The sequence below is a fragment of the Ascaphus truei genome, chromosome 4 (genome assembly GCF_040206685.1).
Source record: "Ascaphus truei isolate aAscTru1 chromosome 4, aAscTru1.hap1, whole genome shotgun sequence".
Classification (NCBI taxonomy): domain Eukaryota; kingdom Metazoa; phylum Chordata; class Amphibia; order Anura; family Ascaphidae; genus Ascaphus; species Ascaphus truei.
Window position 1 is genome coordinate 383,472,295 of NC_134486.1, and position 25,447 is coordinate 383,497,741.

The window sequence follows — 25,447 nt, forward strand, 5'->3', positions numbered from 1 at the left end:
GTGCAATGAGAATATCACCCATGGGGGGCAGGAAACAGAAATTGGAGGGGTGTGTGAGTCTCTTGTAAGGCAGGATCCTATTATAAATCCAGACCCTTATCTTACAAGTCAGGGTCCCCTCTCATACATTACGCTTCCTTAATTCCCCTAGCTTTATCACCTCTTACCCCCTCTCTCTACAAGACAGCTCAGTCTGTCCCACACACGAGAATATAGTCCCCTGCCACTACAAGGGAGGACACCAAAAGCCTCCTGCCACATCAAACATGGCGGCGTAATGCTTCACCTCCCCTCCTGCCAGCACTTGGGGCGTAGCGACCTGGAAGTCTCGCGCCACATCTTCTCGTACAGAATCTCGCGAGAGCCGCCCGTGCCTCGGAGGCGCGCATCGGTACTGAAGCACTAGGCGCTGTTGTAAGTGCGGAGTAACCCCCCTCTCCTCCGTCATTTCCAACACCGTAGGGTCGGCGAGTTTCAACAACCGGGGCCGGACACAGCCGACAGCTGCCATGAAGACGGCGGCGGTGAGTGCGCGCGGTGTGACGTCACGAGTTGCGTCACGCTCAGTGAGTTTGCGAGTCCCGGGAATTAGAACCTTCGCGAGGCGGCGCGTCACTGCCCCGCGGAGCGCCGGCGGGAGCAGGGGGGGAACGTTGGCTGCGTCATCACGTGGAGGGGCCGTTGAGGCCCCCTGGTGTGACCCTTTCTCTGCCAGAGGGTCCCGCAACGCATTGCGAATCAGCGCCAATGTGAGTGAGACCCAAGGGACCCTGCTGCCTGAAGGCTGTATAAGCCCTGAAACTCTGCTAAGGCTGGGGCCATGGTGCCGCAGACTGTGCGGAACAGACTGCCTAGGCTGCGTCCCCGCTAGCGCCGAGCGGGCGGCGTTTGCCACGGTTACTTACATATATAGATATATGTAAATCCCGCGCGGGCACACACTGTGCAAAAATCCACCCCCCCCCCCCCCGCGCGCGTGTAATTGACAGGACACCCGGCACTCATGCTTGGAGCGCGCTCAGCGCCAGCGGGGACTCGGCCTAAGGCCTCGGGAATGGTCCCGTGCTGAGGCGCGCTTGTACTTACCTGTGTGCCCCTACAGCCGCAATGAGAGCGGCTTTAGTAGGGACTTGCGGAAGCGTAGGTCTTAGCAGAATTTTTAATTTCGGCACTCGCTGGAGCGCAGGGCCGGTCACGTGAGTGGTTCGCCCAATGAGGGCGAACCAGCTCCATGACGTCACTGGCCCGCCCGCCGACGCCCCCGGACGGCGCACTGTCTAAGGCCAGGGAAAGCACCCGCTTTCCCTGAGCCTCAGCGCGCCTCCGCACGCCAGCAGGAACCCTGGCCGAGGCCTTAAGGCAGTGATCGCGTCCGTGCGGAAGCAGGTGCGCAAGAAATCAGTTCAAACTGATTTCTAGACGTGACAGGCCGGTCATGCGAGCGGTTCGCCCAATGAGGCGTGAACCAGCTCCGTGACGTCAGCCCCATGACGCCCACGGACGGCGTGCGTACCATGGCCGAAAAACGCACCCGCTTCAAGCAGGTGACGCCATGGGCAAAGGTACTACGAACCTGGGCTGACGTTGTAAAAAAAAAATATAGTGTATGTAGTATAAAGAGCTATGTTTCATGAATAGCCTTTAAGATGTGCTTGATGCGTGTATATGTATATACATAGATATATATATATATATATATACACATACTGGCAGCCTGCAAGGGGCCTTGATGTGGCCCTCGGACTCTCAGCGGCCAAAGCATTATTGGTCATGACACTGACACTGCCTGCACTGTTACCAAGGCTTGCATGTCAGGGAGGGTAGACTGGTAGCCAAATCAGACATGGCTACATATGTATATAATATACAGTATTAAAAGGCGTTCAAAAAAAGATTTCAATTCTTGATAGCCATGCCAACTTTGTTGGAGAATGTCATGTAGCTACATTGGAGGTATTGTAACTGCTTGTTCCTGTTCATAAACTGCACAATGCATTGTAGGCCAGTAAGGGCTTGACCCCGCTGCCTACTACAGCGTCCGCTGTGGCGGACGCTGCACGGACTCGAGCCCTCCCCTCAATGGCGCCGGGCCCGCTGCAAGGGGGGGCCGCAGCGCTGATGCGAGAGCTGCTCCTGCTCTCAATAGAATTGAGAGCAAGACTCGCGTCGAGCGATACGGCACGCCCCCCGGCGGTTCAGCCAATGAGGGCGAACCTGCCGGGTGACGTCATGGCCGCGCCCCCGTCACTCCCCCGCCACGCCCCCCCCGGTCTCTTCCTGCAGCTCCCTGCAGACCAGGTAATCGGCTGCACGCGCCGCCAATCTCGCGGGCGCGCGTTGCAGCTGAGTTACCGGGGCCTTAGCCTTAGGCAGTGAATGGGTTTGCAATGCAGGCAGGTCTGTTGCAGTTTTCTAACAAAATCAAAAATGGGGGAATAGGGAAGAGGGGGTGGATATACCCTGCTCAGCCGATAGATAATGAGAGAGAAACTAGGAGTGGTGCTATCTGGGATGGAAAGTGTACAATGGAATAACTGAGCAAGTATCCCTATTGATGCACTCACTCTAGGTAGAACTCAAGAAAATAATAAAATTTTATTGATAATCAGAAAAAACACAAACTAATTAAAACCTAATAGCGCATGTTTACAGACAGCTAATAGGTGGAAATACCACTGGTGTACTACTTGCAAAGCCTCAATGATATCAGTGTATTAAACACGAAGATATCTGCTGAATGAATATTCAGTACAGAGCCGTAAATCATTAAGTGATCTGGGTCATATATGGTATAACTCTGATGCCAATCGTAGGATCAGGTGAAGACCCTCTGAGTTCCACAGAATTGACGACTATGTACACATATGAGGCTAATGTGCAATAGTTGATAAACAGCGGGTACCTTGTAGTATAGTGCAAAGTGTGTCACTGTTCGTTGTGTTGGTGCTCATTCCCATGCATATCTCCTATAGTGGAGAAACACAGTATGCACAGCTAAATTAGCAGTAACTGCAGCTATCTGTTTTTGCCGCTGTACTCTGCGAGAAAAAAAAAACCCGCTAGTGGGATCCACGTATGGCCCACATCTTTCCCCGAAGAACACGTGTCTGGTGCGACGTCTGTGTGACGTCAACAGCGCGACCAGCTAGCAGTAGCTTGGTCTGTTTTCCTTACAGCATGGTGTACGATTTTAGCGGCTAGTTAATCAAAGATGTGGGCCATACATGGATCCCACTAGCTAGCGCTAGGACTCTGTGGTATAATTACTATCTGGCAGGGATCACTGACCTATGTCTGCAGACACCCAGCATCAATTGTTCTCCCGAATGGGAGAGAACAGCAACAGTCACACACAATACTGTGATTGAATGCAGCACTTGGATACCACATATGAATGCAGGCTTGTGGTAGTTGTACAGAGCTCTGTTAACCCATGCATAGCCCTAGTAGGGCAAGCTAAATGGCTTCGGTCAGGGTTTTTTTTTTCCTCGCACAGATTACAGCGGCAAAAACAAATAGCTGCAGTTGCTGCTAATTTAGCTGTGCACTTATACTGTGCACACTCTGTGTTTCTCCACTATAGGAGATATGCATGGGAATGAGCACCAACACAATGAACAGTGACACACTTTGCACTATACTACAAGGTACCCGCTGTTTATCAACTATTGCACATTAGCCTCATATGTGTACAAGTCGTCAATTCTGTGGAACTCAGAGGGTCTTCACCTGATCCTACGATTGGCATCAGAGTTATACCATATATGACCCAGGTCACTTAATGACTTACGGCTCTATACTGAATATTCATTCAGCAGATATCTTAGTGTTTAATACACTGATATCATTGAGGCTTTGCACGTAGTACACCAGTGGTATTTCCACCTATTAGCTGTCTGTAAACATGCGCTATTATTAGGTTTGAATTAGTTTGTGTTCTTTCTGATTATCAATAAAATTGTATTATTTTCTTGAGTTCTACCTAGAGTGAGTGCATCAATAGGGATTCTTGCTCAGTTATTTTATTGCAGTTTTCTATCCCCTCAAGGGTGTAGTGGTCATATAGTCTCCTGGTGTTCGGTATCAGATGTGGAAAGCATATTGATTTGCTAAACGTGTCCGACGCCGAGGGGGGGAGGGTGTGTGTATGTGATTCACTTATGGGCATAGCAGGATATCGCACCCTGATCTGGCATTAACTGCCATTAGATTGTAAGCTCCTCGGAGCAGGGACTCCTCTTCCTAATTGTTACTTGTATGTCTGAAGCACTTATTCCCATGACACGTTATTTATGATTGTCGGTTATTACTACTGTGAAGCACTATGTACATTAATGGCGCTATATAAATAAAGACATGAAATACAATACAATTTACTTAAATGTCTGCTAACACTTGATAAGGTGCATGAACCTGCAACAGACCCTTGTAAATGACATAAGTGGGCAATTGTACTTGGAAAGCAACAATTAAGTGATGACATCATAAGGGCACACACAATCAAACACACTGGATTTAAAGCAGCAACTCCCACCAGAAGCCACACAAACACCGTGAAGGGATTGAGGCACACTTACAGCAGCAGTCCAAGCTGACGTTTTAATTTTTTTCCCCTATTTTAATATGTGCCTCAATACAATCCAAACAATAAGTAATTAGCTAAGTTGCCGATCGATCTGTTCTCCTGTGATCGATCGGCGAAGATCCAGCTTGGGGGTTCACTAAATGGCCGTCAGTGCAGCAGAAGAGGACCAAAGATGTAAAGTTCTGTGGGGAAGATTATGTGACCAGGCAGTCACTAGATAGTGCACTGCTAGTGAGAGGGCAGGGTGCCATATGGGTGTGTCAGAGCTTGTTTCAGAAGAGGAAGGGGATGTGACTTTGTAAATGGTTACTATAGAAACAAAATATGCTTGTTACATTATAATTCATAAAAAATGTAATTCAGAGTTGGGGTTTTTTTTAATGCTATTTTCTCATAGTACAGAACTGATTTATTTAATTTAAAAAAAAAAAAAAACGTAGGATATTGCTTGGTCTGCAGCTTTAACTAGTATAAACCAGATTACTGGAGAGGGGGCAGCTATCAGTATAAGATACTGTACAAAAATAACAAAGGGATAGATAGCCACGCCCCCCAAAAATGTCTTATTGTCTCGATGTTTCGGATACCCTCTGGAGCCTTTATCAACAGCAATTTAAAGACTACACAGTGACACCTAATATACCCTAAACCCCCACCAGATGAGAAACAGCCCTAAAACCCTCCCTCGTTAAAAAAACAGGCATGCAAAATAATGCAAATGAGCCATGGTGTGATAGATATGACATCGTCCCTACACCCCATGGGGTACCACAAAAGAAAAACTTCTAAAAAAAAAAAAAAAAAGAACCACACGCATGGAAAAATATGCCAAAACATACAATCATAATTACATGGCAAAGAAATGGGTTAAGTACAGTGAAGAGTAACCTCACACGGTATGGGTCAAAAATATGGCGGGCCCCGATTTGGAGCGTCCACGAGACACAGAATAAATAGTCCAGAAAGGTCTGGAAATCCATGAATCCGAGCGAGTTCCATAGGCTTGCAGTTCAGAATGGTGCCGCGATCCGCTCAGAATCCAGTGATCACATAGTTCTTAGAATTGTGCCAATTTTACCAGCAGCAGAGAGAGCCGTGGTCTTATAGTGTTAAAAAAAAAACATGATTTAAAAAAAAAAAAAAAATCTCTGGCTTCTGAGGTTATCATAGTAATTACCTTTTAGACTACAATAAGTCACCTATACCAGTGGTATTTTTTTTAATGTAAAAAGCTGTTCTCCAACCACTATTTATAGTACATGCTATTGTACCAATATGCATCCTCTGATGCAGCAGCAGTAAAACACTTAGAGGTTTGTCCAGCCTTCCCCCTGTGGTCAGGTGATTTGTCCTGGACCAGAGCAGAATATCTGGCAGCACAGGGCCTGGCAGTGCATAAGGAGGGAGGTTAACAAAGAGGGACTGCCTGAGCTTGCCGACTTCATAAGCATTGTGAGTGTATCGCGTTAGCTTTTCTCTCTATTAATACACTATTGCACCTTTTGGAAAGGTCTCCTGTACTTTTCCTTAGAATTGTAGGTTTTATAGGTTGTTTGATATATTAACTATATGCTTGAAGTCAATTTTAAGCCTCGCACAGATTACAGCGGCAAAAACAAATAGCTGCAGTTGCTGCTAATTTAGCTGTGCACTTATACTGTGCACACTCTGTGTTTCTCCACTATAGGAGATATGCATGGGAATGAGCACCAACACAATGAACAGTGACACACTTTGCACTATACTACAAGGTACCCGCTGTTTATCAACTATTGCACATTAGCCTCATATGTGTACAAGTCGTCAATTCTGTGGAACTCAGAGGGTCTTCACCTGATCCTACGATTGGCATCAGAGTTATACCATATATGACCCAGGTCACTTAATGACTTACGGCTCTATACTGAATATTCATTCAGCAGATATCTTAGTGTTTAATACACTGATATCATTGAGGCTTTGCACGTAGTACACCAGTGGTATTTCCACCTATTAGCTGTCTGTAAACATGCGCTATTATTAGGTTTGAATTAGTTTGTGTTCTTTCTGATTATCAATAAAATTGTATTATTTTCTTGAGTTCTACCTAGAGTGAGTGCATCAATAGGGATTCTTGCTCAGTTATTTTATTGCAGTTTTCTATCCCCTCAAGGGTGTAGTGGTCATATAGTCTCCTGGTGTTCGGTATCAGATGTGGAAAGCATATTGATTTGCTAAACGTGTCCGACGCCGAGGGGGGGAGGGTGTGTGTATGTGATTCACTTATGGGCATAGCAGGATATCGCACCCTGATCTGGCATTAACTGCCATTAGATTGTAAGCTCCTCGGAGCAGGGACTCCTCTTCCTAATTGTTACTTGTATGTCTGAAGCACTTATTCCCATGACACGTTATTTATGATTGTCGGTTATTACTACTGTGAAGCACTATGTACATTAATGGCGCTATATAAATAAAGACATGAAATACAATACAATTTACTTAAATGTCTGCTAACACTTGATAAGGTGCATGAACCTGCAACAGACCCTTGTAAATGACATAAGTGGGCAATTGTACTTGGAAAGCAACAATTAAGTGATGACATCATAAGGGCACACACAATCAAACACACTGGATTTAAAGCAGCAACTCCCACCAGAAGCCACACAAACACCGTGAAGGGATTGAGGCACACTTACAGCAGCAGTCCAAGCTGACGTTTTAATTTTTTTCCCCTATTTTAATATGTGCCTCAATACAATCCAAACAATAAGTAATTAGCTAAGTTGCCGATCGATCTGTTCTCCTGTGATCGATCGGCGAAGATCCAGCTTGGGGGTTCACTAAATGGCCGTCAGTGCAGCAGAAGAGGACCAAAGATGTAAAGTTCTGTGGGGAAGATTATGTGACCAGGCAGTCACTAGATAGTGCACTGCTAGTGAGAGGGCAGGGTGCCATATGGGTGTGTCAGAGCTTGTTTCAGAAGAGGAAGGGGATGTGACTTTGTAAATGGTTACTATAGAAACAAAATATGCTTGTTACATTATAATTCATAAAAAATGTAATTCAGAGTTGGGGTTTTTTTTAATGCTATTTTCTCATAGTACAGAACTGATTTATTTAATTTAAAAAAAAAAAAAAACGTAGGATATTGCTTGGTCTGCAGCTTTAACTAACACGGCGCTTTCGTGCGCTGGAAGGTATCTTCTGGCTGAAGATTGCTTAGTAAATATTTCCCACAGTGTGTCCCTGTTATGAATTTGAATACACAACTTTATTAACCTGTAGAGAACAAAAGAGAATAGCAACTGATATGAGAGACCTCAAATGTACTTGATTAAAAAGTACATAAATATGGAATGAAAATGCTACAGCTGTGATCTAATGCCGGATGCGACAACACATTACAAAAAAGAAATGTCATATCCGGTGACCTCAGACCTCAGCATTGTTAACTTTTCAGATCTTCCTAAATGTAATATACATAAAGCAAATGGTTGGACATTCACGAGTGGCATGTACATGATATGTTTGTATCATAACTTTAATGTGACATCACCGGTACACTGCATACACTCACTGCCTTTAATTTAGTGACACATCACTGGTGTGGCTATTTAAACCTGTCTCTTGTTTTATCTGCTGTTGTGCATTATATAAGGAGAGTTTATGCATACAACACACTGTTCTAATACCTAGAAAAGCACACACCTGCTGTCTGCGTGTTTTTGAGTGTTAATATTGGAGTGAAAATATTTTGGAACTGTATTTCTGAACAGACTTTTCTAACAATACTGTATCTCTACAATTGTTTGTTCTTATTGTGCACGTCTCACTTTCCTGTCTGAGTTGGGGAGTTATTTCACTGTCTCTCCAAAATGGAAAATTGCTGGCAGATGTCATAGTGACATGAAGGAGCATGTCAAGGTAGATGGTGCTAAAAATATACTATTTGTCTGCTTCAAATCCCTACTCGCCCTTGGGGACGAACTTATATCAAATATGGGATCAAATGAAAGCACCTATTGTTTCTGTAATATTCATATTCCTTCGTTTAAAGTGCCCTAATTTTAAAATGTAAGCCTAGCCAAAAAAAAGACGACATTCAATGGACTAAGGCAGCAATACATTCTGCTCCCAATGACCTGTAAGCAGGACACTGGCTTAATTAGGTGGAACTTTAGTCCTTTAATTCGTTAAGGGTTCCACTCCCTTGTTGCTGCTTACGTGATGCTACAGTTCTGCGGCGTGTTAGTCTTGTGAGGCTGAGCAGCATTATATGTATATATAGACGTGCTGTGCTCTGTACAGTGTATTACAGGATCCTGGTTTAATCTCGGTGAGTCACGTCCCTTAACAGCCACCCGGCATTTTCTCTGGCACATTCTCTCACAAATAATTATTGCGTGATTTATCATCTAATCCGAGAAATATGTAACCCGTTCACTGTAGGTGTAAAGCCTAATGTGTGTACCGTTCTTCTCCAGCAAACGAGAGGTTAAAGCAGCTATTGAAAATAAAAAGTACATGGCTTTTACTTGTCCTTTAGGCATTCTGGATATCTAACTTTTTATTGATCAATGAAACTATTGTCTTGATAAACTACTATTAGGGTCGCCACTGGGATGTCCTTTTCAGTGCAAGCAATATTCTGCAAGAAAATCTCTTTTAATCTACTTTACATAGTGCTAGTTAGAGTAATAAGGCTCTCGATAGAAGAGGAAGGTCTCCCCTATCACACGTTGGGGGTCTATTTATCAAACACCCCCAGCTGGAAAACGAATGCAACAAACAGCACCACGTGTGTTAAAGAAAACGATGCTATCGCTTTCACTGGAATACCTTTTCTTTGGAACATCTGCTGCACATTTATAGCACGGAGACTAGTAAACGGCAAATATGTTTTTTCTTTTATAGCGCTGTCGGTGCATGCAGTACTGTACATAGAATTTTTGCAGGCCCGAATCCCTGCCCTGCAGAGCTTAGAACCTATTTTTTTGCTGCCCACGGCACAAGGAGATGGTGACTTGCCCAAGGTCACAAGGAGCGGGCACCAGACTCCCCTGCTTCAAGGTCACTCATAGAAACATAAAGGCATCAAAGAGCACAGTTTAGAAGAATATCAATAATATTGTATTTGTGTGGTAGATGTTCATGAAAATAGTGAAATTAACTGAATAAACTGGAGGTGCAGATTTCCCTCAATCCAATTGGTACAAAAGGTGTCCCCTTCCTGCAACTAAATTACAATTGATCTTTTCAGTGCAAAGTTATTTTCTTGCTGCCAGTCTACTGTATCAGTCTGCAAAGTCCTTTTCCATGCTGATGCTTCTGGTGTGCCGGACGGTAGATAAAGCGCGAGTGCTTTCATTTACAGTAACTACAACTCGAACATACTTTGTCCATTGACAGGATTTTTAACTGGTTTGTTCCCTGTGGGAATGAAGTAGAAAAGCAGATTAATGAGGGCTTGTATTGGTGCTTTCTATGGTTCGTGTGAATACAATGAGTCTCGCATAGCGCTAGTGTGACCGTATTAATACCATATTGATCTGTATATACGATGTTCCTATTTCACTCATTCTTCCCCTTTGTATAAACAGGAAGAAAAGATACAAAGATGAGGGAAGCTGACAAAACCGAAACTATGAAACGCCAAGAAAGGTAGATTGTTTCACAGCTTGGTTCATTTATTTTCCTTTATATATTTGGTGTCATCTGTGCACATTATAGGAGCATTGCCTTTACAGATAAATAATAAAGTTATGCGAAGCAGGAAGTCTCTGGAGTTGAATGGACTGTGGTAATTTTGGCTCCAGTACCAGCTGCTTCCACCAATAGGTCATGCTGGTATCTCCTGAATGTATAAAGGTCCCGTGTCACGCAGGCCAATAGGAAGCCATGACGGATGACCCTCAGGTTCCCACTTAGTACACACACAAAAACAACCCTAGGCTGAAATCGCCGTCAAGCAAATATTTTTATTTATAAGTAATTCATTGAGTGTTACTTCTCATTTTTACGTATATCCTGGGCACCGAGTTATGATGACAGAGATATGTTATGGGCGTATGTAACAGTTACAGACCAGATTGAAATGTGAGACAGCTGAAGTCTTGAAGGAACATAGACTGGTGGCGGCTGTGAGAGTCTCTGATAGGTTGTGAGGTGCACGGTAAGAGAGAGAGCGGCCGGATTAGTTGTTGAATCTTGGGGACTGTGGACAGTCTTGGACTCCGATCTCGAGTGATAAGAGCTGCGTGTGGTGAGGTGAGGAGCTTGTTCAGATAGGCAGGTAGCATGCCCAGAAAGTATTTGAAGACAAGACAGGACAAATGTAACTTACTTTGTGCCTGGACTCGAGAGCGAGACAATCTAGCTCTTGGAGCATTTCGCAGTGATGTGTGTTTGTTACATTGAAGGACAAAGCGGCATATTGAGTTGTAGAGGGTGTTTAGTTTGCTAAGGTGAGTTTGGGGGGCTGTACCATATACTATGTCCCTATAGTCTATAATTAGCATCTGCTGTGCGATGCGCTTTCTGACCAGCGCGCTTTGGGTGTACTTTATAGGAACAAATCCTCCCTGTTTAGCATAGGTTTTGGATGTCGCAGTATATTAAAAGTAAAAGGTTAGAGCAGTGTTTCTCAACCTTGGTGCCGAGACCCTCCGCTAAGGGTGTAGCGCAGGGGTGCACAAAGTGGGGGGTGCAAGATTTTCAGGAGCGGGGGACACGACTGTTACAGAGGCCCCGCGCTTCCCCGAAGCATTTAAAATAAATGCTGGGGATCGCACGAGGCCTCTGTAACTTTTTACTTGCCTTGCATTCCAGCGACGCGTCTCCATGGCAATGTGATGGCACATGACCCGCGACGTCATTAGAAGCTGGAGCTGTGGCGGGGGGGGGGGGGGGAGGGGGAAGAGGGTGCAAGCCGGACAGGAGATGGGGGCACATGAAGGAATCTTTGCGCACCCCTGGTGTAGCGTATCCTGGAGAAACACACTGCTGAATGCTCAATGGGCGTGTTGGATGCTGTCTGGAGATGGAGTGGCTGTGATCCACCTCTCTCCTCTCTTATCCCAGCATAGAGGAGAGGCAGGTCGCAGCCTCTGTATAGAGACCGCACGCGAAACCCCCGCAGAGCATAGTGTTCTAGGTGTGTAGGAGGGGAGGAGTGAGGGCTTTCTGTGGGGAGGAGCTGTGAGGGAAGAGTGGTGAGAGTTTTGTGCTGGGTAGGGCGGTGTGAGGTGTGTGGTGTGTAAAGTTGGTGTTTTTGGTTTTTGTGTGGGTGGGGTGAGTTTGTGGAGTATGAGAGAAACAGTAGGGGATGTGAATGTAATGTGTGTGTGTGTGTGTGTGTGTGTGTGTGTTTTGAAAACCAGGGTGAATATGATGTGTTGAGAGGTAGGGGTGAATGGGCAGTGTGGAAGACGGTGGGTGACTGTGGTTGGTTTGAGTGTGGTGCATGCGATCGAGGAGAGTATGAATGAGACCTCATGGGCAGGGGTGCCTTGAGATTTCAACAGTCCTCCTGGTTACCCCTGCTCTAAAAAGGGTGAAAGCTACTGGGTTTCAAACTAGGGTGTTTAACTGTGTGCAACCTAGAGTCACTGACCATAATAAACCGCACCTGTACATCTCAAAAGTTTAGAAAGCACTTATTCTTGGAAATCATTTTATACACCGACCCAAAAAATATAATTGGTTTGCGTTGGCACAACTTTTGAAGTCCGCTGCTATTTAGCATGACCGCCTTTGCCTTACAAACATAAGGAAACTGATGCTGTGCAAAGGGATTATTTTGCTGAATATTGCTGCGGGGGTAAGCACCCTGTCAGTATCATTAAGGGGGTAAGCACCCTGTCGGTATCATTAAGGGGGTAAGCACCCTGTCGGTATCAATAGGTAGTGCAGAATGTTCCGTTATAGGGGGACAGCAAGGAAATGTGTCATCTCTCGCCTTAAACTTCTGGTTTGAATCTGTATTTTATACTGTAGTATTGATTTGTTCATTTTATACGCCCCCATCGAGTTTACGTGACCGGTAATATTTTCGCCTTGTGTTTTTAAGGGTTTCCAGGCCAGGGATTGGCTCCGAGCGGAAGCGCTGTGACTCCTTTGTGAACAGCCTGTTTGAAGAAGCCGAGGATGCGGGCGTTCTGCGCGCGTCTCCGGGAGAGGTGGGGAGTAAAGTAAGGATGCAATGTTTCCGGTTTCGGTACAAGTAGAGCACAACCTGTCCTCCTAAAGGTGTGTTTATTCCTGGTCACGGGCAAGACCAATTCCATGAGTTTCCATTGACCCTCTCATCCCTGTGGGGCTCATTTAGTGCTAGAGATCTAGTAACTGCATTGGACCTTTTAATGGGTCAACAATTTTTATTTATTTATTTTCTTCATAAAAAATACTTTTTAAAACAATTTTTTGCTCACTTTCCTGCTCCGCCAATTGCTAGCCAGGGGTCTCTGTCTCATTTCCCCCCCACCATAACTTTTTTTAATGTCTGGTCAGACCCACGTACCAGCTTTTGTATAGCCAGCAACCAACCTCGCACTGAGAAGACTCAAAAGGTTGAAGCTGCTGTCTGTGAGTAGGTTTAGTGGCTGTTGAGAAAAGCGGTGTAATGCGGCAGGCATAAGCTTATAGGGGTCCATGTTATAATGGATAAGAAGCAAAAGGTGACAATGTGCTCATCTGTTATTTCCCAGAATCCCTGGCTGCAGTGGAAGCATTGTATGCTAGGTGATAATGGTGAAAGGGTTGCAGACCTGTCTGAGACATGTGAATGTGCTCACAAGTGATACGTTTATCAATGTTATCCTAAAACGCAATACACTTTTAAAGCCTCAAGAACATTAACAACCAAACCGTTTCTTGATATACAAACCTGGTAAACTATATTACATGCTAATGATAAAGTTGGGGTTTTATGAGGATTTCACTGGATCAAAATGATAACCATTATTTAGTTTTGTTAAATCGGCATGTTCTATCACTCCCGGATGTCACCAACAAAACAATCGCCTGGCACCATGACTATTATCATTCCAATGATGAGCCTGTAAGGTACCGATGTGTTGAGCGCTGCAGTATCATTTGGAATAGAGACATGCAGAGGATAATTACATTGCATACTGTAGATGCACAAACAGATGGATTTGGTCATTAACTTTCTAAAGTTGGTCACAAACCCTCAATGACTGAATGCAGAGATATTGAACAAATTAAAGCAGTCTCTTTACCACAAGACACGGGATAGATGTCAAGAAAAACAGTGAAGAATCATTAAGCTGTTATGGAAGCACCCGCATGTTAGCTGTCATTCAAGTCAATAAAGGTATACCACAGCTGATCCTGCTCGGTGTCCGACGCAGCCCTCTCAGACACGTCAGAACTCATCACGCCGGGACTCCCCACTGCTGACGCAACCAGGAAGTGTCGGAGTAACTGCACTCACAACAGGAAATCTGTCCCAGCGCGCGGGACATGGAGTTGCATAGTGCCGCACCATCCTGAGCGCCTAGCCGGCTAGACGAACAGTGAACTTCAATTCACTCACCTTGTAATACTTTAATTGTAAGTTTCTACTTACTTTTTATCACTATTCTAATACAACGTGTATACTTGCCTCCGGGGCGCTCTGTGCTCTTTTTTTCTTCTCTTCGGAGACTGTCTTTGGTGGAACCTCGAGGAGCTGCGGGCGCTCCTACACAGCAGCTGCAAGGACTTCAAGTTGTCTTCACAGTGTTCTCAACATCTTGGAAGCACGAGCGCGGTATTAGCCTTTTTCTAGGTCAATAAAGGGGTTCAACAAAGCACAGGAGGGGAGCATATTTCAGACAGACACACCCTGCTTTAACAAGAGGTCCTGTTCTAAAGCTGGAGTGTGGGCAGGTTAAGGGGAAATGTGAGGAAGTATTTCACAGAAATGGTGGTGGATTTGTGGCACAGGCTCCCAACAGACGTGGTAGGGGCACTGTGGGAATAAAAAAATGCTTGGGCTGGCATACGGCCATCCTAAATACGAAAGAACTGCAAGGATCAAATAGGGTCTGATTATTTACAGCAGAAAGATAATGCAGCACTGCATTGAAGTAGAAAAAAAAATGACCAGCTCACAACATTTTTCACAAGGCCACCCCTGCTTACTTCCATCACCCCTCTCCCCCACACTAACCCCCTCTCCCCCCCCCCCCCCTCCTGCCGGTGGCCCATTTGCCCAGCCTAAATTGCAGCTCGCTGCAGTGGCAATCTGCAATCTGGGATAATGGGCAGATAAGGTTGGCCAAGGGGTTCTGATCTGCTGTCAAAATTCTACGTTACTAACATGTTCTATGTTGTTGCAGTTTAATGAATCTCCCTCAATGGTTGCAGTAAGGGCAGCTACTTCAATTTCGGGATTTCAATGAATCCAGTCAATAACAGGCTTGTGACTGCATAGAGTTAATATAATGAGGAAGAAATGGGCGCAATGTTTTGCTAAGCAATTTAGTTGCAAATGTACAGTACGTATTCATCCTCTGCAAACTCCTCCTGCACCCCGGCACATTCAGTGTACATAGAGAGGTGATTTCCCTTTAGTGGATTTATTTATTTATTATTTCAAACATTTTTATTGTATTGTTCAAGACATAAACATCGAGGAGATATCAAGTCAATTCACATAGGAGAACTTTACATCATATTTTTCCTTTACAATACAAAGAGTCAGAAACCCAGATTATGGATATTGACTTGACAGTGTTTATAAGTTGCTGAGATGCAAGTGCGCTCCCTTAATTTAACTTAGGGGTTCAACTTTTCCTTCTTCAAACCCATTTAATCCATGAAAAAAGGGATAGATGGAGATAAGGAGAGAAAGGAGAAGTGGGAGAGGGAGAGGGGAGGGGAGAAACCTGAAGGGAGTGGGAAGGGCAAGGAGGAGAGGTCTTGTACCCCTCCCCCCTCAGCCCACCACGACCCGTGCCACATCGCACCGGACATTTCCACTATCCCCCCGGGGGTCTTGTTTTTGCGTATAGATTCTCTACTGTTCTTAGTTCTCGGACCATTGTTTCCACACCTTATAACATTGTTCCATTTCTTGGCTGAGGAGAGCTGAGAGTTGCTCCATTGGCTTCACCTCATTAATTCTTCTTTAGAGGATTTTTTAACAGGGGCTTTGTTTTTTTTTTTTTTTTTTTTTTTTTTCCTTCTCCCTTTTGTTGCCAAATAACTTGCACATTGCACCCCCATCTTCTGACCTCCATTATACAAAGCAGAAACTTAATACATTTAAGAACAGGCATTCAGAACAAACGCTGCAGCCATTTTTTGTTGTATTTGATTCTGGTTACGCAGAGCCATATCTGTAATAAAAAATAAATAAAAATAGTCGGAGAAAACTAATGTGGTGTAGGACCCTCTGGCAATGAATTGGTTAATGAGATGTGGGACATGTACGAGCTTTCTAGCTCTCGTTGGACTGGAGTAAGGGCGACTGCAAAGAAAAGAAGCTAGTGCATGAACATTGCGCCCCCCTTGCTCATTACCTTATGTGCGACCCCTGCTTATCCCCCCGGGCCGTGCGCCGGTTTGTAGGTAAACTGGAGGCTAACTTCAGGTTTTTTTTCTTGCAGGCGGATGTTGTTATCAAAATGTGGAAAAACGGTTTCACAATCAACGACGGTGAACTCAGGGACTACACCGATGCTGCAAACCGTCAGTTCATGGACTCCATGCGCAAAGGGCAAGTGGACCTTGTTGGCTAGAGTACACGTAGCTAATCTAGCAAAGGGGATAGAAAGGCTCTCGGGGGGGGATTGTAATCCGCTTAATGTTGATGACTTGTAAAACGTATACTGTTCCGAGCTTCCTTTTGTACGATAGTACATTATGTGTATGTAGCGGCCGGTGCATTGTGTGGAGCAGTGCAGCCACAATGAATGCCTTCCCTAATACTGAGAGAGATATCATGTCTTTTTTTTTTTTTTAATGTCCATGTTTGTAGTTGGATTTGGAACAGATATCCCACTGGAAAGCAGTGCATTGCCCCTCCTGACTCTTACTGCCTTTTACATTGCCTCGCAAAGACATGTAGGGCAGTCGTATGCACATGCAACAATCTAAGGCCGAGTCCATGGTCCCTGTTGGTGTGCTGAGGCGCAGGGAAAGCGGGTGCTTTCCCTGGCCTTGCGGTTGCTTACCGCAAGCGCTCTCAGCAGCCGTCGGGGCGGTCCGGGGGTGGGCGCGTCACTGGCCGGGGGCGGGCCAGTGACATCACGGAGCTGGTTCGCCCTCATTGAGCAAACCGCTCACGTGACTGGCCTGTCTCGCCGGCAAGTGGGGGAATTTTAAATTCCCCCAAGACCTGCGCTTCCGCAAGCGCGCGGAAGCGCAGGTGAGCCCCTACTAAAGCCGCTCTAATTGCGGCTGTAGGGGCTCAGTGCTGAGCGGGAGCGCGCGTCAGCTCGCTTCCGCAAGCACGCAGCAAACATGTCCGGGCCTTACTCAGCATTTTAAGGCTAGGCGGTGAGGGAAGACAAGCATTTGCTAAACACACAGTGACATCGCACACAGGGAGCAGCCAGAGAATTCAAATTTAAATAGAAATTAAAAATACTTACAGATGTCAGATTTCAGTAAAAAATTTATCAATTACCTAGATGAAACCCCTTAAGTCACAGGAATGAAATCACTTTTCTCCTAGGTAGGATTTCCCTTTTAATTGGCTTCATAATAAGAGCCACATAAAAAAATAGAATAAACTAGCATTCACTCTAACACAATTCAGCTAGAGGTGCTATGATCCTGCATCCACACTGCGAGATGCATACAACTAGACAAAAAACAAACTGGATCAGCACTCAAAAATAATAACGAAGGACTTGCGTTCCGAAGACTGACGAGGGGGCCAGGAGGCCTTGAAACGTTGCTCTATTGTGCACACATGACTGTGTGTGTCTGCTAACATTTCCTTTCCCTGTGTGCTCATTTTTCTGTTTCGCTGCTTTTTTGACACATTAAACTTTGTGAGACCAAAAGCAAAACGTAAGTCCTTCATTATTATTTTTGAATGCTGTTCCAGTTTAGTTTTCATAATAAGAACCTCCCCCCAAAAAATTTCATTTGTATTCCCTTAAATGACTAATTTTTTTCTGTTTTGTGTTTCTTTCAGAGAGCTCCCTTCTGAGTTACAGAAAACGTTTGAGAAAGAAGAGGTTGACGTGAATGTGGAGGACAGGAAGCATGAAGAATATTCATTCCGGAAGCCGCTCTTCAGTCCGTTCTCAGGTCTGGGACACAGATTGGGAAGGTGAGAACCCGGACCAGGTGATGGGATTTCTCCGGATCATTTGCTCTGAAAATGGTTAGGACATAGAGGATGAGGGGAACGCTTTTTTTTTAAAAATTGTATTGGAACTCGTGTAGTGTGATAATCTTTATGGGCTATAGGTTTTCCCTCTAATGACCGCTGGAAAGGAAGTTGCCGATGGTCATTTTATCCTATTGCAAGGAGATGGGAGGGAAAACATGTCTCTGAAACGGCAGAGGCTACTGAAGTCATGTATATAACATGTGTACTGTGCTCAACCCAGGCAAAGTGCTAATAGTATGTATATACATATATTTTTAAAAGTGTGTGGGTGGGTATAAATGATATGAAACAGAAAAGTTCCACGTGCGGTAGACTCTTTAGATCAGAAAGTGTAAATGTCCAAAGGGATCCATAAACTCTTCCCTTGAAGCTTTATGCTATGGCCCCAGTAACTACTGCTGCAAGTAATGTGCATGTATAAGATAATAAAAAATGCACAAATGTGCATGTATGTATACTGTGCAGCTTAGGGTTTAGTCACCATCAGGTGTTCTCCTGGGTAGTACTTAGCCGTCCAGCTGCACAGCTGTTCTGAGGTGGGGTTGGATCCCCTCAGAGTTTGTGTGTATTTTTAATAAATTACCTTCCACTAATCCCTGGTGCGCATTTGTGCATTTTTTATTATCTTGTATTTCAGGGTGCCCTCCCCCCTTTTTAAGGGGGGTTCACCTAGATTTGAGAGTTTCTGGGGAGACGCTTTATGTACATGCTGCAAAGGGATCATCCACACCATCACACAGCACGAGCGCTGAATATCCTGTTTTTTCTACCTTCAATGTGCATGTATAGTTAGTTAATCATATACACACTAATATATTAGTGGGAATCTGGTGCAAAACTCTCGCACATATAGAGGGAAACATTATAATATGGAGTAGTATAAATCCATGAAGGTATGGAAAAATACATTGATGTATATATCAATGTCTATCGTAGATCGTGTGCATTGGGATAATTGGGGTGATATATTTTAATCAGGGAGAAAAAGGAAAAAGACTGTTCAAATCTAGAGCTCTTGATTCAGGAATACATGTGAATAGAAATGTCGGGGTCACAGGCTGGGGTCAGCAACAGGGAATCCACAGGTATAGTGAACCTTAACAGAATTTGACAAGCCGAATTACTGGAAGGACCTTTAATATATCAACTAGAACTCAACAGAAATGGGGACTATGGCAGGATGAGTCTCTAGGACATACAAAACAAAGGCAAGGTGAATCAGAAGACGGGAAACTATAAGAGACCCAAGAGAAGATAGACAGGAAATCCCAGAGAAGACAGAAGCAGCAGCACACCCGGTGGACAAACAAGGGAAGTGTGAGAGAGGAAGAGCTCACTAGATATGTCCCTGACACGAGTTGAATGCTCTTCGGTTATTTCGGGTACTTGGTGCACTCTGTCTCTACTGAACAACACCAATGAACCACAGAACCTACCCTTTGGATCTCCGTAACATGTTTTTAATGGTAACTTTCTGTAACTGCTTGTGAATCTTTTAATATGTTTTCCATATTTACTTGTCCCTGGTGCGCTTTGTCTTTTTTGTCTTTCCAAATATAATGATCTCTTTTATCAAAAAAAATAATCCATAAACCACTAGTGTAGCAATTGTGTGTTCTGAAAGTAGGGGTTCCCAATATTCGCAACGACCCTCTTTAACCCCTTTGAGTGTCCCAGGATGTAGTCACTACGTCATGTTCAAAGTGCTTGGTTTTTCCGGGATAGATCGTGTTCTGACACGAAGTAACGAGTGAGGAAACATGACCGCACTGTCGGGGGAGCTGTGGCATTTGGGCTCCGCGACCCCTCCGTCACTCAAAGGGTTACAGGTCCGGTCTTAGAAAAATAGGAAAAAAAAGGAGCACATACAGAGTTTGTAGAAAAATACAAATTCAAAATGGCCCTGAATTATCACTTGCACATAAGAGGAAATAAAACGGCTCCAATTCATCACAACGTCACAGTGACCATAATGCAGTTGGCAGTCGTACCTGGAACTATTGCAGAGCAGCATTTATCCACCCTCTACTGGAGAGCAAGGGCCGCAAGCGGAGAGTAATCCGTGGTGTGCAGCTGGGACGGGACTCCCAAAAGGGTAAACGCCGCCCTGCAATAGTTCCAGATACAACTCTGCTAACCTGCCGACTGCATTACGGTCACTGGGACGTCGGGATGAATTGGAGCCGTTTCCTTCTGTGTATATGAGAATTTGGGGCTATTTTTAAATATTATTCATCTACTAACTCTGTATGCGCTTTTTTTTTCTTTCTATTTTTCCCGCTGCTGAAGTAATAATCAATATCGCAAAAGACCTAATTAAACAATGAAAATAAAAAGGGGGAGGGGGAAATAATTATTGGCGGCATTAAACGTTTGAGTGCCGGAGGGGTCTCTGCACCGGTGTGTGACTGCCCCTCTGGCACAGTGCGGTCATGTGACCACGACGGCCATTTTGCAGGAGTCCTTCGTTTTCACATTGGCCAGATCATGTCCTGCGCTCCACGGGGACTCCATCTAAGCGGCAAGCCCTCCATCTGCTGAGCATGACGTAGTCTCTGTCATGGGGCCTCCAGATTGCCAGTGCCCATGACATGGTGATAAGTATGTCCCGGGACACCCAAAGAGTTAATGTCTTCTGGTACATGAAACAATGTTTTGTCGCAGGCTGAAACCCTTTTTTATTTCCTACCACAGTGCCACCCCAAAAATCATTACCAAAGATTTAAACGGTGCGGAAATGCAGAGTCTTCCCTCCGTTGATGTGAATGAATTGGAGCCTGTCACAAGCATAAAGATTTGGCTGGCTGATGGGAAGAGAATTGTGCAAAAGTTCAACACATCACATAGGTAACGGCACGCCTTACACCACTCATCGCTCTTAGTCAGTGTTATAACCTTCCCCCAAGATGAAGGGGTAGGAGCTTTGTGATATGTACCGCTACCTGTTCCCTATTGAACATTTAACAATAATTCTTACTCACTTGATCTTTCATTACCTTACTATATTTTGCTACTGGTTAAAGTAGTTAGCGGCACCTACTTCTCATGCAATAACAGGAACTCGAAGGGTCTCGGGGACAGAATTTCCTACCAGCGGGACTTTTGGATATGTAGGAATTTAGTGAGACATAGAAAGGCAAAAATGTTACTGCGGATAAAAGGTATCTCAAATTCTACATTGGTTTGTGAGTAAATGAAACTTTCAAGGAAGCAGTTTGACAGCTAAACAAGGAGAAATCTTATATATACAGTGTCCATAAATTATTCACCCCATTATAATGTATTAAGGCTTATAATAGGGTGAATCATTTATGGACACCCTGTACAATCAAACTACCAGCGTTCGCCAGTGTGCTCCCATTCTGAAAGTTCAGTAAGTGAGGTACCCGTCTATCAAAGCAGTAAGTTAAATAGAGGATTCTGAGTGGGCAGAGCCGATTTTCAACTAACATAACAAATGTCTTATTATAATAGTTTTAGAAGCTGTGGTAACCTACAGATTATTCAGATTGATTGCCTTTACTGCAATGATATTCAATATTTAAACGTCACACACAACCACATATATTTGGAATTATTATAACTAGGCAGGAAGGGCATCGTAATAATTTTTTTCTTATGACATTCAGCACATTTCTGATATTTTTAATGAATGAGAATAATTTAGATCAGTGATTTTTTTTCAACCCTGCCCCGGGATATTCCCGACTCACCAGATTTTAGGATTCGCCAAGGAATGAATGTGAGAATGCATTTATATTAAATACAGATTATACATATTACTTTATTACACCTTCAACGTGGTGTGGCAGAGGACTTAAAGCAACCATTTTGATGTTTCCAGTTTAAAGCAAACTTTTAGTTGGATACAAGCAGGGTTGCCACCTTCGACTGACGGTCAACCCGGAGATTTTTTTTTTTTAAATGACACTGTGTTGCCATGACAACGGGATGCTATGTAACGTCACGTGGCGTCAAGTCGCCATGACAACGTGGCACCGCATGACGTCGTGACATCATGTGGCGTCTCATTGTCATGGCAACGAGCATCACGTGATGCTGTTACGTCACGTGACGTTCCCGTTGGCATGGCAACGCAGCGCCATTTGACGCCGCGGAGCCATATTGAGAGTAGTTGCAGGGGGAGATGGCGGGAGACTGCTATTGCTGGCACTATTGCTGCGTTAATGGTATATGGAATTATACCTTACATCATTTCTATTACTTATAACTAACGCTGATGACAATTGTTGCAAACAGAGTCGTCACTGACCAATATTAATTTATTACAATGTTTACCTCAGTTAACTTTACTTGAGTTAATTTAACAAAGACAAGGTTACCTCATTGCTATCAAAAGGGAGGAACTGAAGCAGCATTACTGTAAAGAGAGGGGGAGAAGAGAGAGAGGGGGGAGGAGGAGAGAGAGAGAGAGGGGGGGAGGAGAAGAGAGAGAGAGGGAGAAGAGAGAGAGAGAGGGGGAGAAGAGAGAGAGAGAGAGGGGGAGGAGAAGAGAGAGAGAGGGGGAGGAGAAGAGAGAGAGAGATAGGGGGAGGAGAAGAGAGAGAGAGAGGGGGGAGGAGAAGAGAGATAGAGGGGGGAGGAGAAGAGAGAGAGGGGGGAGGAGAAGAGAGAGGGGGGAGGAGAAGAGAGAGGGGGGAGGAGAAGAGAGAGGGGGAGGAGAAGAGAGAGGGGGGGGGGAGAAGAGAGAGAGAGGGGGGAGGAGAAGAGAGAGGGGGAGGAGAAGAGAGAGGGGGAGGAGAAGAGAGAGGGGGGAGGAGAAGAGAGAGGGGGGAGGAGAAGAGAGAGGGGGGAGGAGAAGAGAGAGAGGGGGGGATGAAGAGAGAGAGAGAGGGGGAGGAGGAGAGAGAGGGGAGGAGGAGAGAGAGGGGGAGGAGGAGAGAGAGGGGGAGGAGGAGAGAGAGAGGGGGAGGAGAAGAGAGAGAGGGGGACTAGAAGAGAGAAGGGAGAGGGGGGTGGAGAGGGGGAGGGAGAAGGGAGAGAGGAGATAAGATACATGGGGTTGGTGTGTGTTCTCTAGCAGGGTTTCTAAGAATGTTACTGTGTTGCTTATGTGCCAATCGATCTTGTCTAATAAAAACTACAACTCCCATGATCCCCTACCTGTGAGCATGTGCAGTAGAGCATAGGGCTGTGACCCGGATGTAGTAGGCTGTGAAGTGCACACAGACAGTCCCGTGAGAAATGCAAAGGATCTGTGAGTGATGTAGCAATGAGAAGTCACTTACTATGCCTGCCCTGTCTGCAACAACCCGCCCACCCGGAGATTTCAGGGACAAGCCCGGAGAAGGGGATGCCAAACCCGGAGTCTCCGGGTGAAACCCGGAGAGGTGGCAACCCCAGATACAAGGGATAAAATTAATTATAACTAGCTCAGGTGTACATATTTCACAACACGCCTGAAACATTTTAGGGCCGTTACTTGCACAGCAGTAGATATACTGCTTTCCAGAAGATCCAACATGTGAGAAAACATTTGACTGTTTCACTAATCCGAATACATTTTCTACTTTGTGCTGTTCTTAAACATAATGACTGTTTTCCTGCGTAGACTCCCGTTTTTTGTGTTCTGAGCTCATACTGCACTGTAGTTTTCCCAAATTGGAGTATTTTCCATAATTATGAGCCCTTGTCTTTTCCTTCTGAGTGTTGGTGCTACGGGGGAGGTGTGTGTGTGTGTGTGTGTGTCTGTCTTTAGGAGGTATCCAATCCCTAGGACTTGGCTCTTTCTTATTCCACCTATTCCATCTTAATGGTCTTTTCTTGTCTCTCTCACTATTGCGCTGTATACACGCTGTAGCGAGCACAGCAGTAGTCACTGGGACCAAGGCCTAAGTATGGTGGGCATCCAAGAAATTATTAACCTTGAAGAGCTCTGCGTTACGGGGTATGAGAACCCCTGCCTTAGATCAGAGGCGCTGAACTCTAGTCCTCAAGTCCCCCCAACAGGTCAGGTTTTCAGGATATCCCAGTTTCAGCACAGGTGGCTTATCTGATTGAGCCACCTGTGCTGATACTGGGATATCCTAAAAATGTGACCTGTTGTGGGGCGGGGGTGTATGAGGTGTATGAAATGCACTGGTTGGCATTGTCTTCGGAGATTACTGACCTAGTACCAAGGTTAATTTCTTAAGACATCAGAAATGGGTTGCCGGATTCCGTTCAAGTTCCTGACACACTCAGGGAATTTAAATTCACTGATACTTTGAGCATTTCTAACATTCATATATATATATCCATATATCAATATTCCATTTATAGAAGTATTTATCTCAATGTTGTCCCTCTGTTTTGTTCAATGGGACATATTTGAAAATCAGATATTCGCCCACATCAACATATCTTTCCTGGCAAAAGAGAGTTTCTAAATGTCTTTCTTTTTCTTCAAAGGATCAGCGACGTCCGAGACTTTCTTGAGAAAATTCCATGCAAGTCAGGGAACGCACCTTTCACCCTCGCAACCTCCCTGCCTCTGTGTGAGCTGCTGGACGAGACCATTACAATTCAGGAAGCTCATCTGCAGAATGCTGTTCTGGTCCAGAAACGACAGAAAACAATAGAACCTTTCAGGAACTCTTAGTCTTATCCTGGGAAGCTCTACTGCAGAATCTGAAACCTCCTAGGAGCTGGTTCTGTGAGCCATGGGTTTTCAAATATATAAGCTTTTTCTTTTAATCAAAGGAGCACTGTGATTGGACTGTAGACACAAACTAATTTAGCAGTATAATCTAAATGCCCTGCTGTGTGTTCACGGGCATGTGTGGTGAGATTGGTGCTTGCAAAACTGCTGAAATGTTATTGCACTACACTGTGAGGCTTTTGTAACCCCATTTGCTGAAGGTGGGACTATAATACATTGTGTAACGATTTGCTCAGGCCTCTTTTCTTATTCCCAATAGGTGCCTCTTTTTGCAGGCTTGTCCCCACACCTGTTAGAAATAACTGCATTGTGTTGGTGTGCAGTCATTGGGAAGCTTTTCTCCTCTGCTTACTCAGTGCTGTGGTAGAGATCATTATACAGGCCAGAGATGCCTTGCACAATGGTTTGCCAGTCAAAACATCACTGTATCGCTGCCAGAAGGGGTGTGCAACACATTGCATGAATACAGCAATGACTTGCGTGCACCTTCTGGCAAATTGGTTCAAATTCATATTTTAATCAGCATGCTGTCTTGAAAAAGGTTTTTTATGTATTTTAAATACGGTTTTAAAGCTTAATTCAGAAGTTCTTATATTTATGTAGTGCCAGCCATGTGTAGAGTCCATGGATACAGGTCATTTTAAGATGTCTGAGATTTTTTTTCAAAGTATTGAATGTTCAACATATTGTAAAATAAATTGGGAACACACTGAAATAAACCATTCAAGAAATCTCTAACATGCTGTTTCCTATCTTCCTATCTTTCTACAAGTGACACAGAGCAATATATTTGTTTTGCCTTCACTGACTAGGGAAGTTGTATATATGGAGGTAATAATATAGCTGCCAATTAGGTTTGCAT

At 44.6% G+C, this 25,447-nt stretch overlaps 1 protein-coding gene across 1 annotated transcript; it reads left to right on the forward strand.

Annotated features, from left to right (window-relative positions):
- The first annotated feature begins 349 nt into the window (after positions 1-349).
- UBXN2A (UBX domain protein 2A) lies at positions 350-25,323 on the forward strand. The gene is made up of 7 exons (XM_075598455.1): positions 350-524; positions 10,171-10,231; positions 12,639-12,759; positions 16,186-16,299; positions 17,728-17,861; positions 20,619-20,771; positions 24,336-25,323. The coding sequence occupies exons 2-7, from the start codon at positions 10,188-10,190 to the stop codon at positions 24,523-24,525; spliced, it is 756 nt and encodes a 251-aa protein (XP_075454570.1). The 5' UTR covers positions 350-524; positions 10,171-10,187; the 3' UTR covers positions 24,526-25,323.
- Positions 25,324-25,447: the final 124 nt, after the last annotated feature.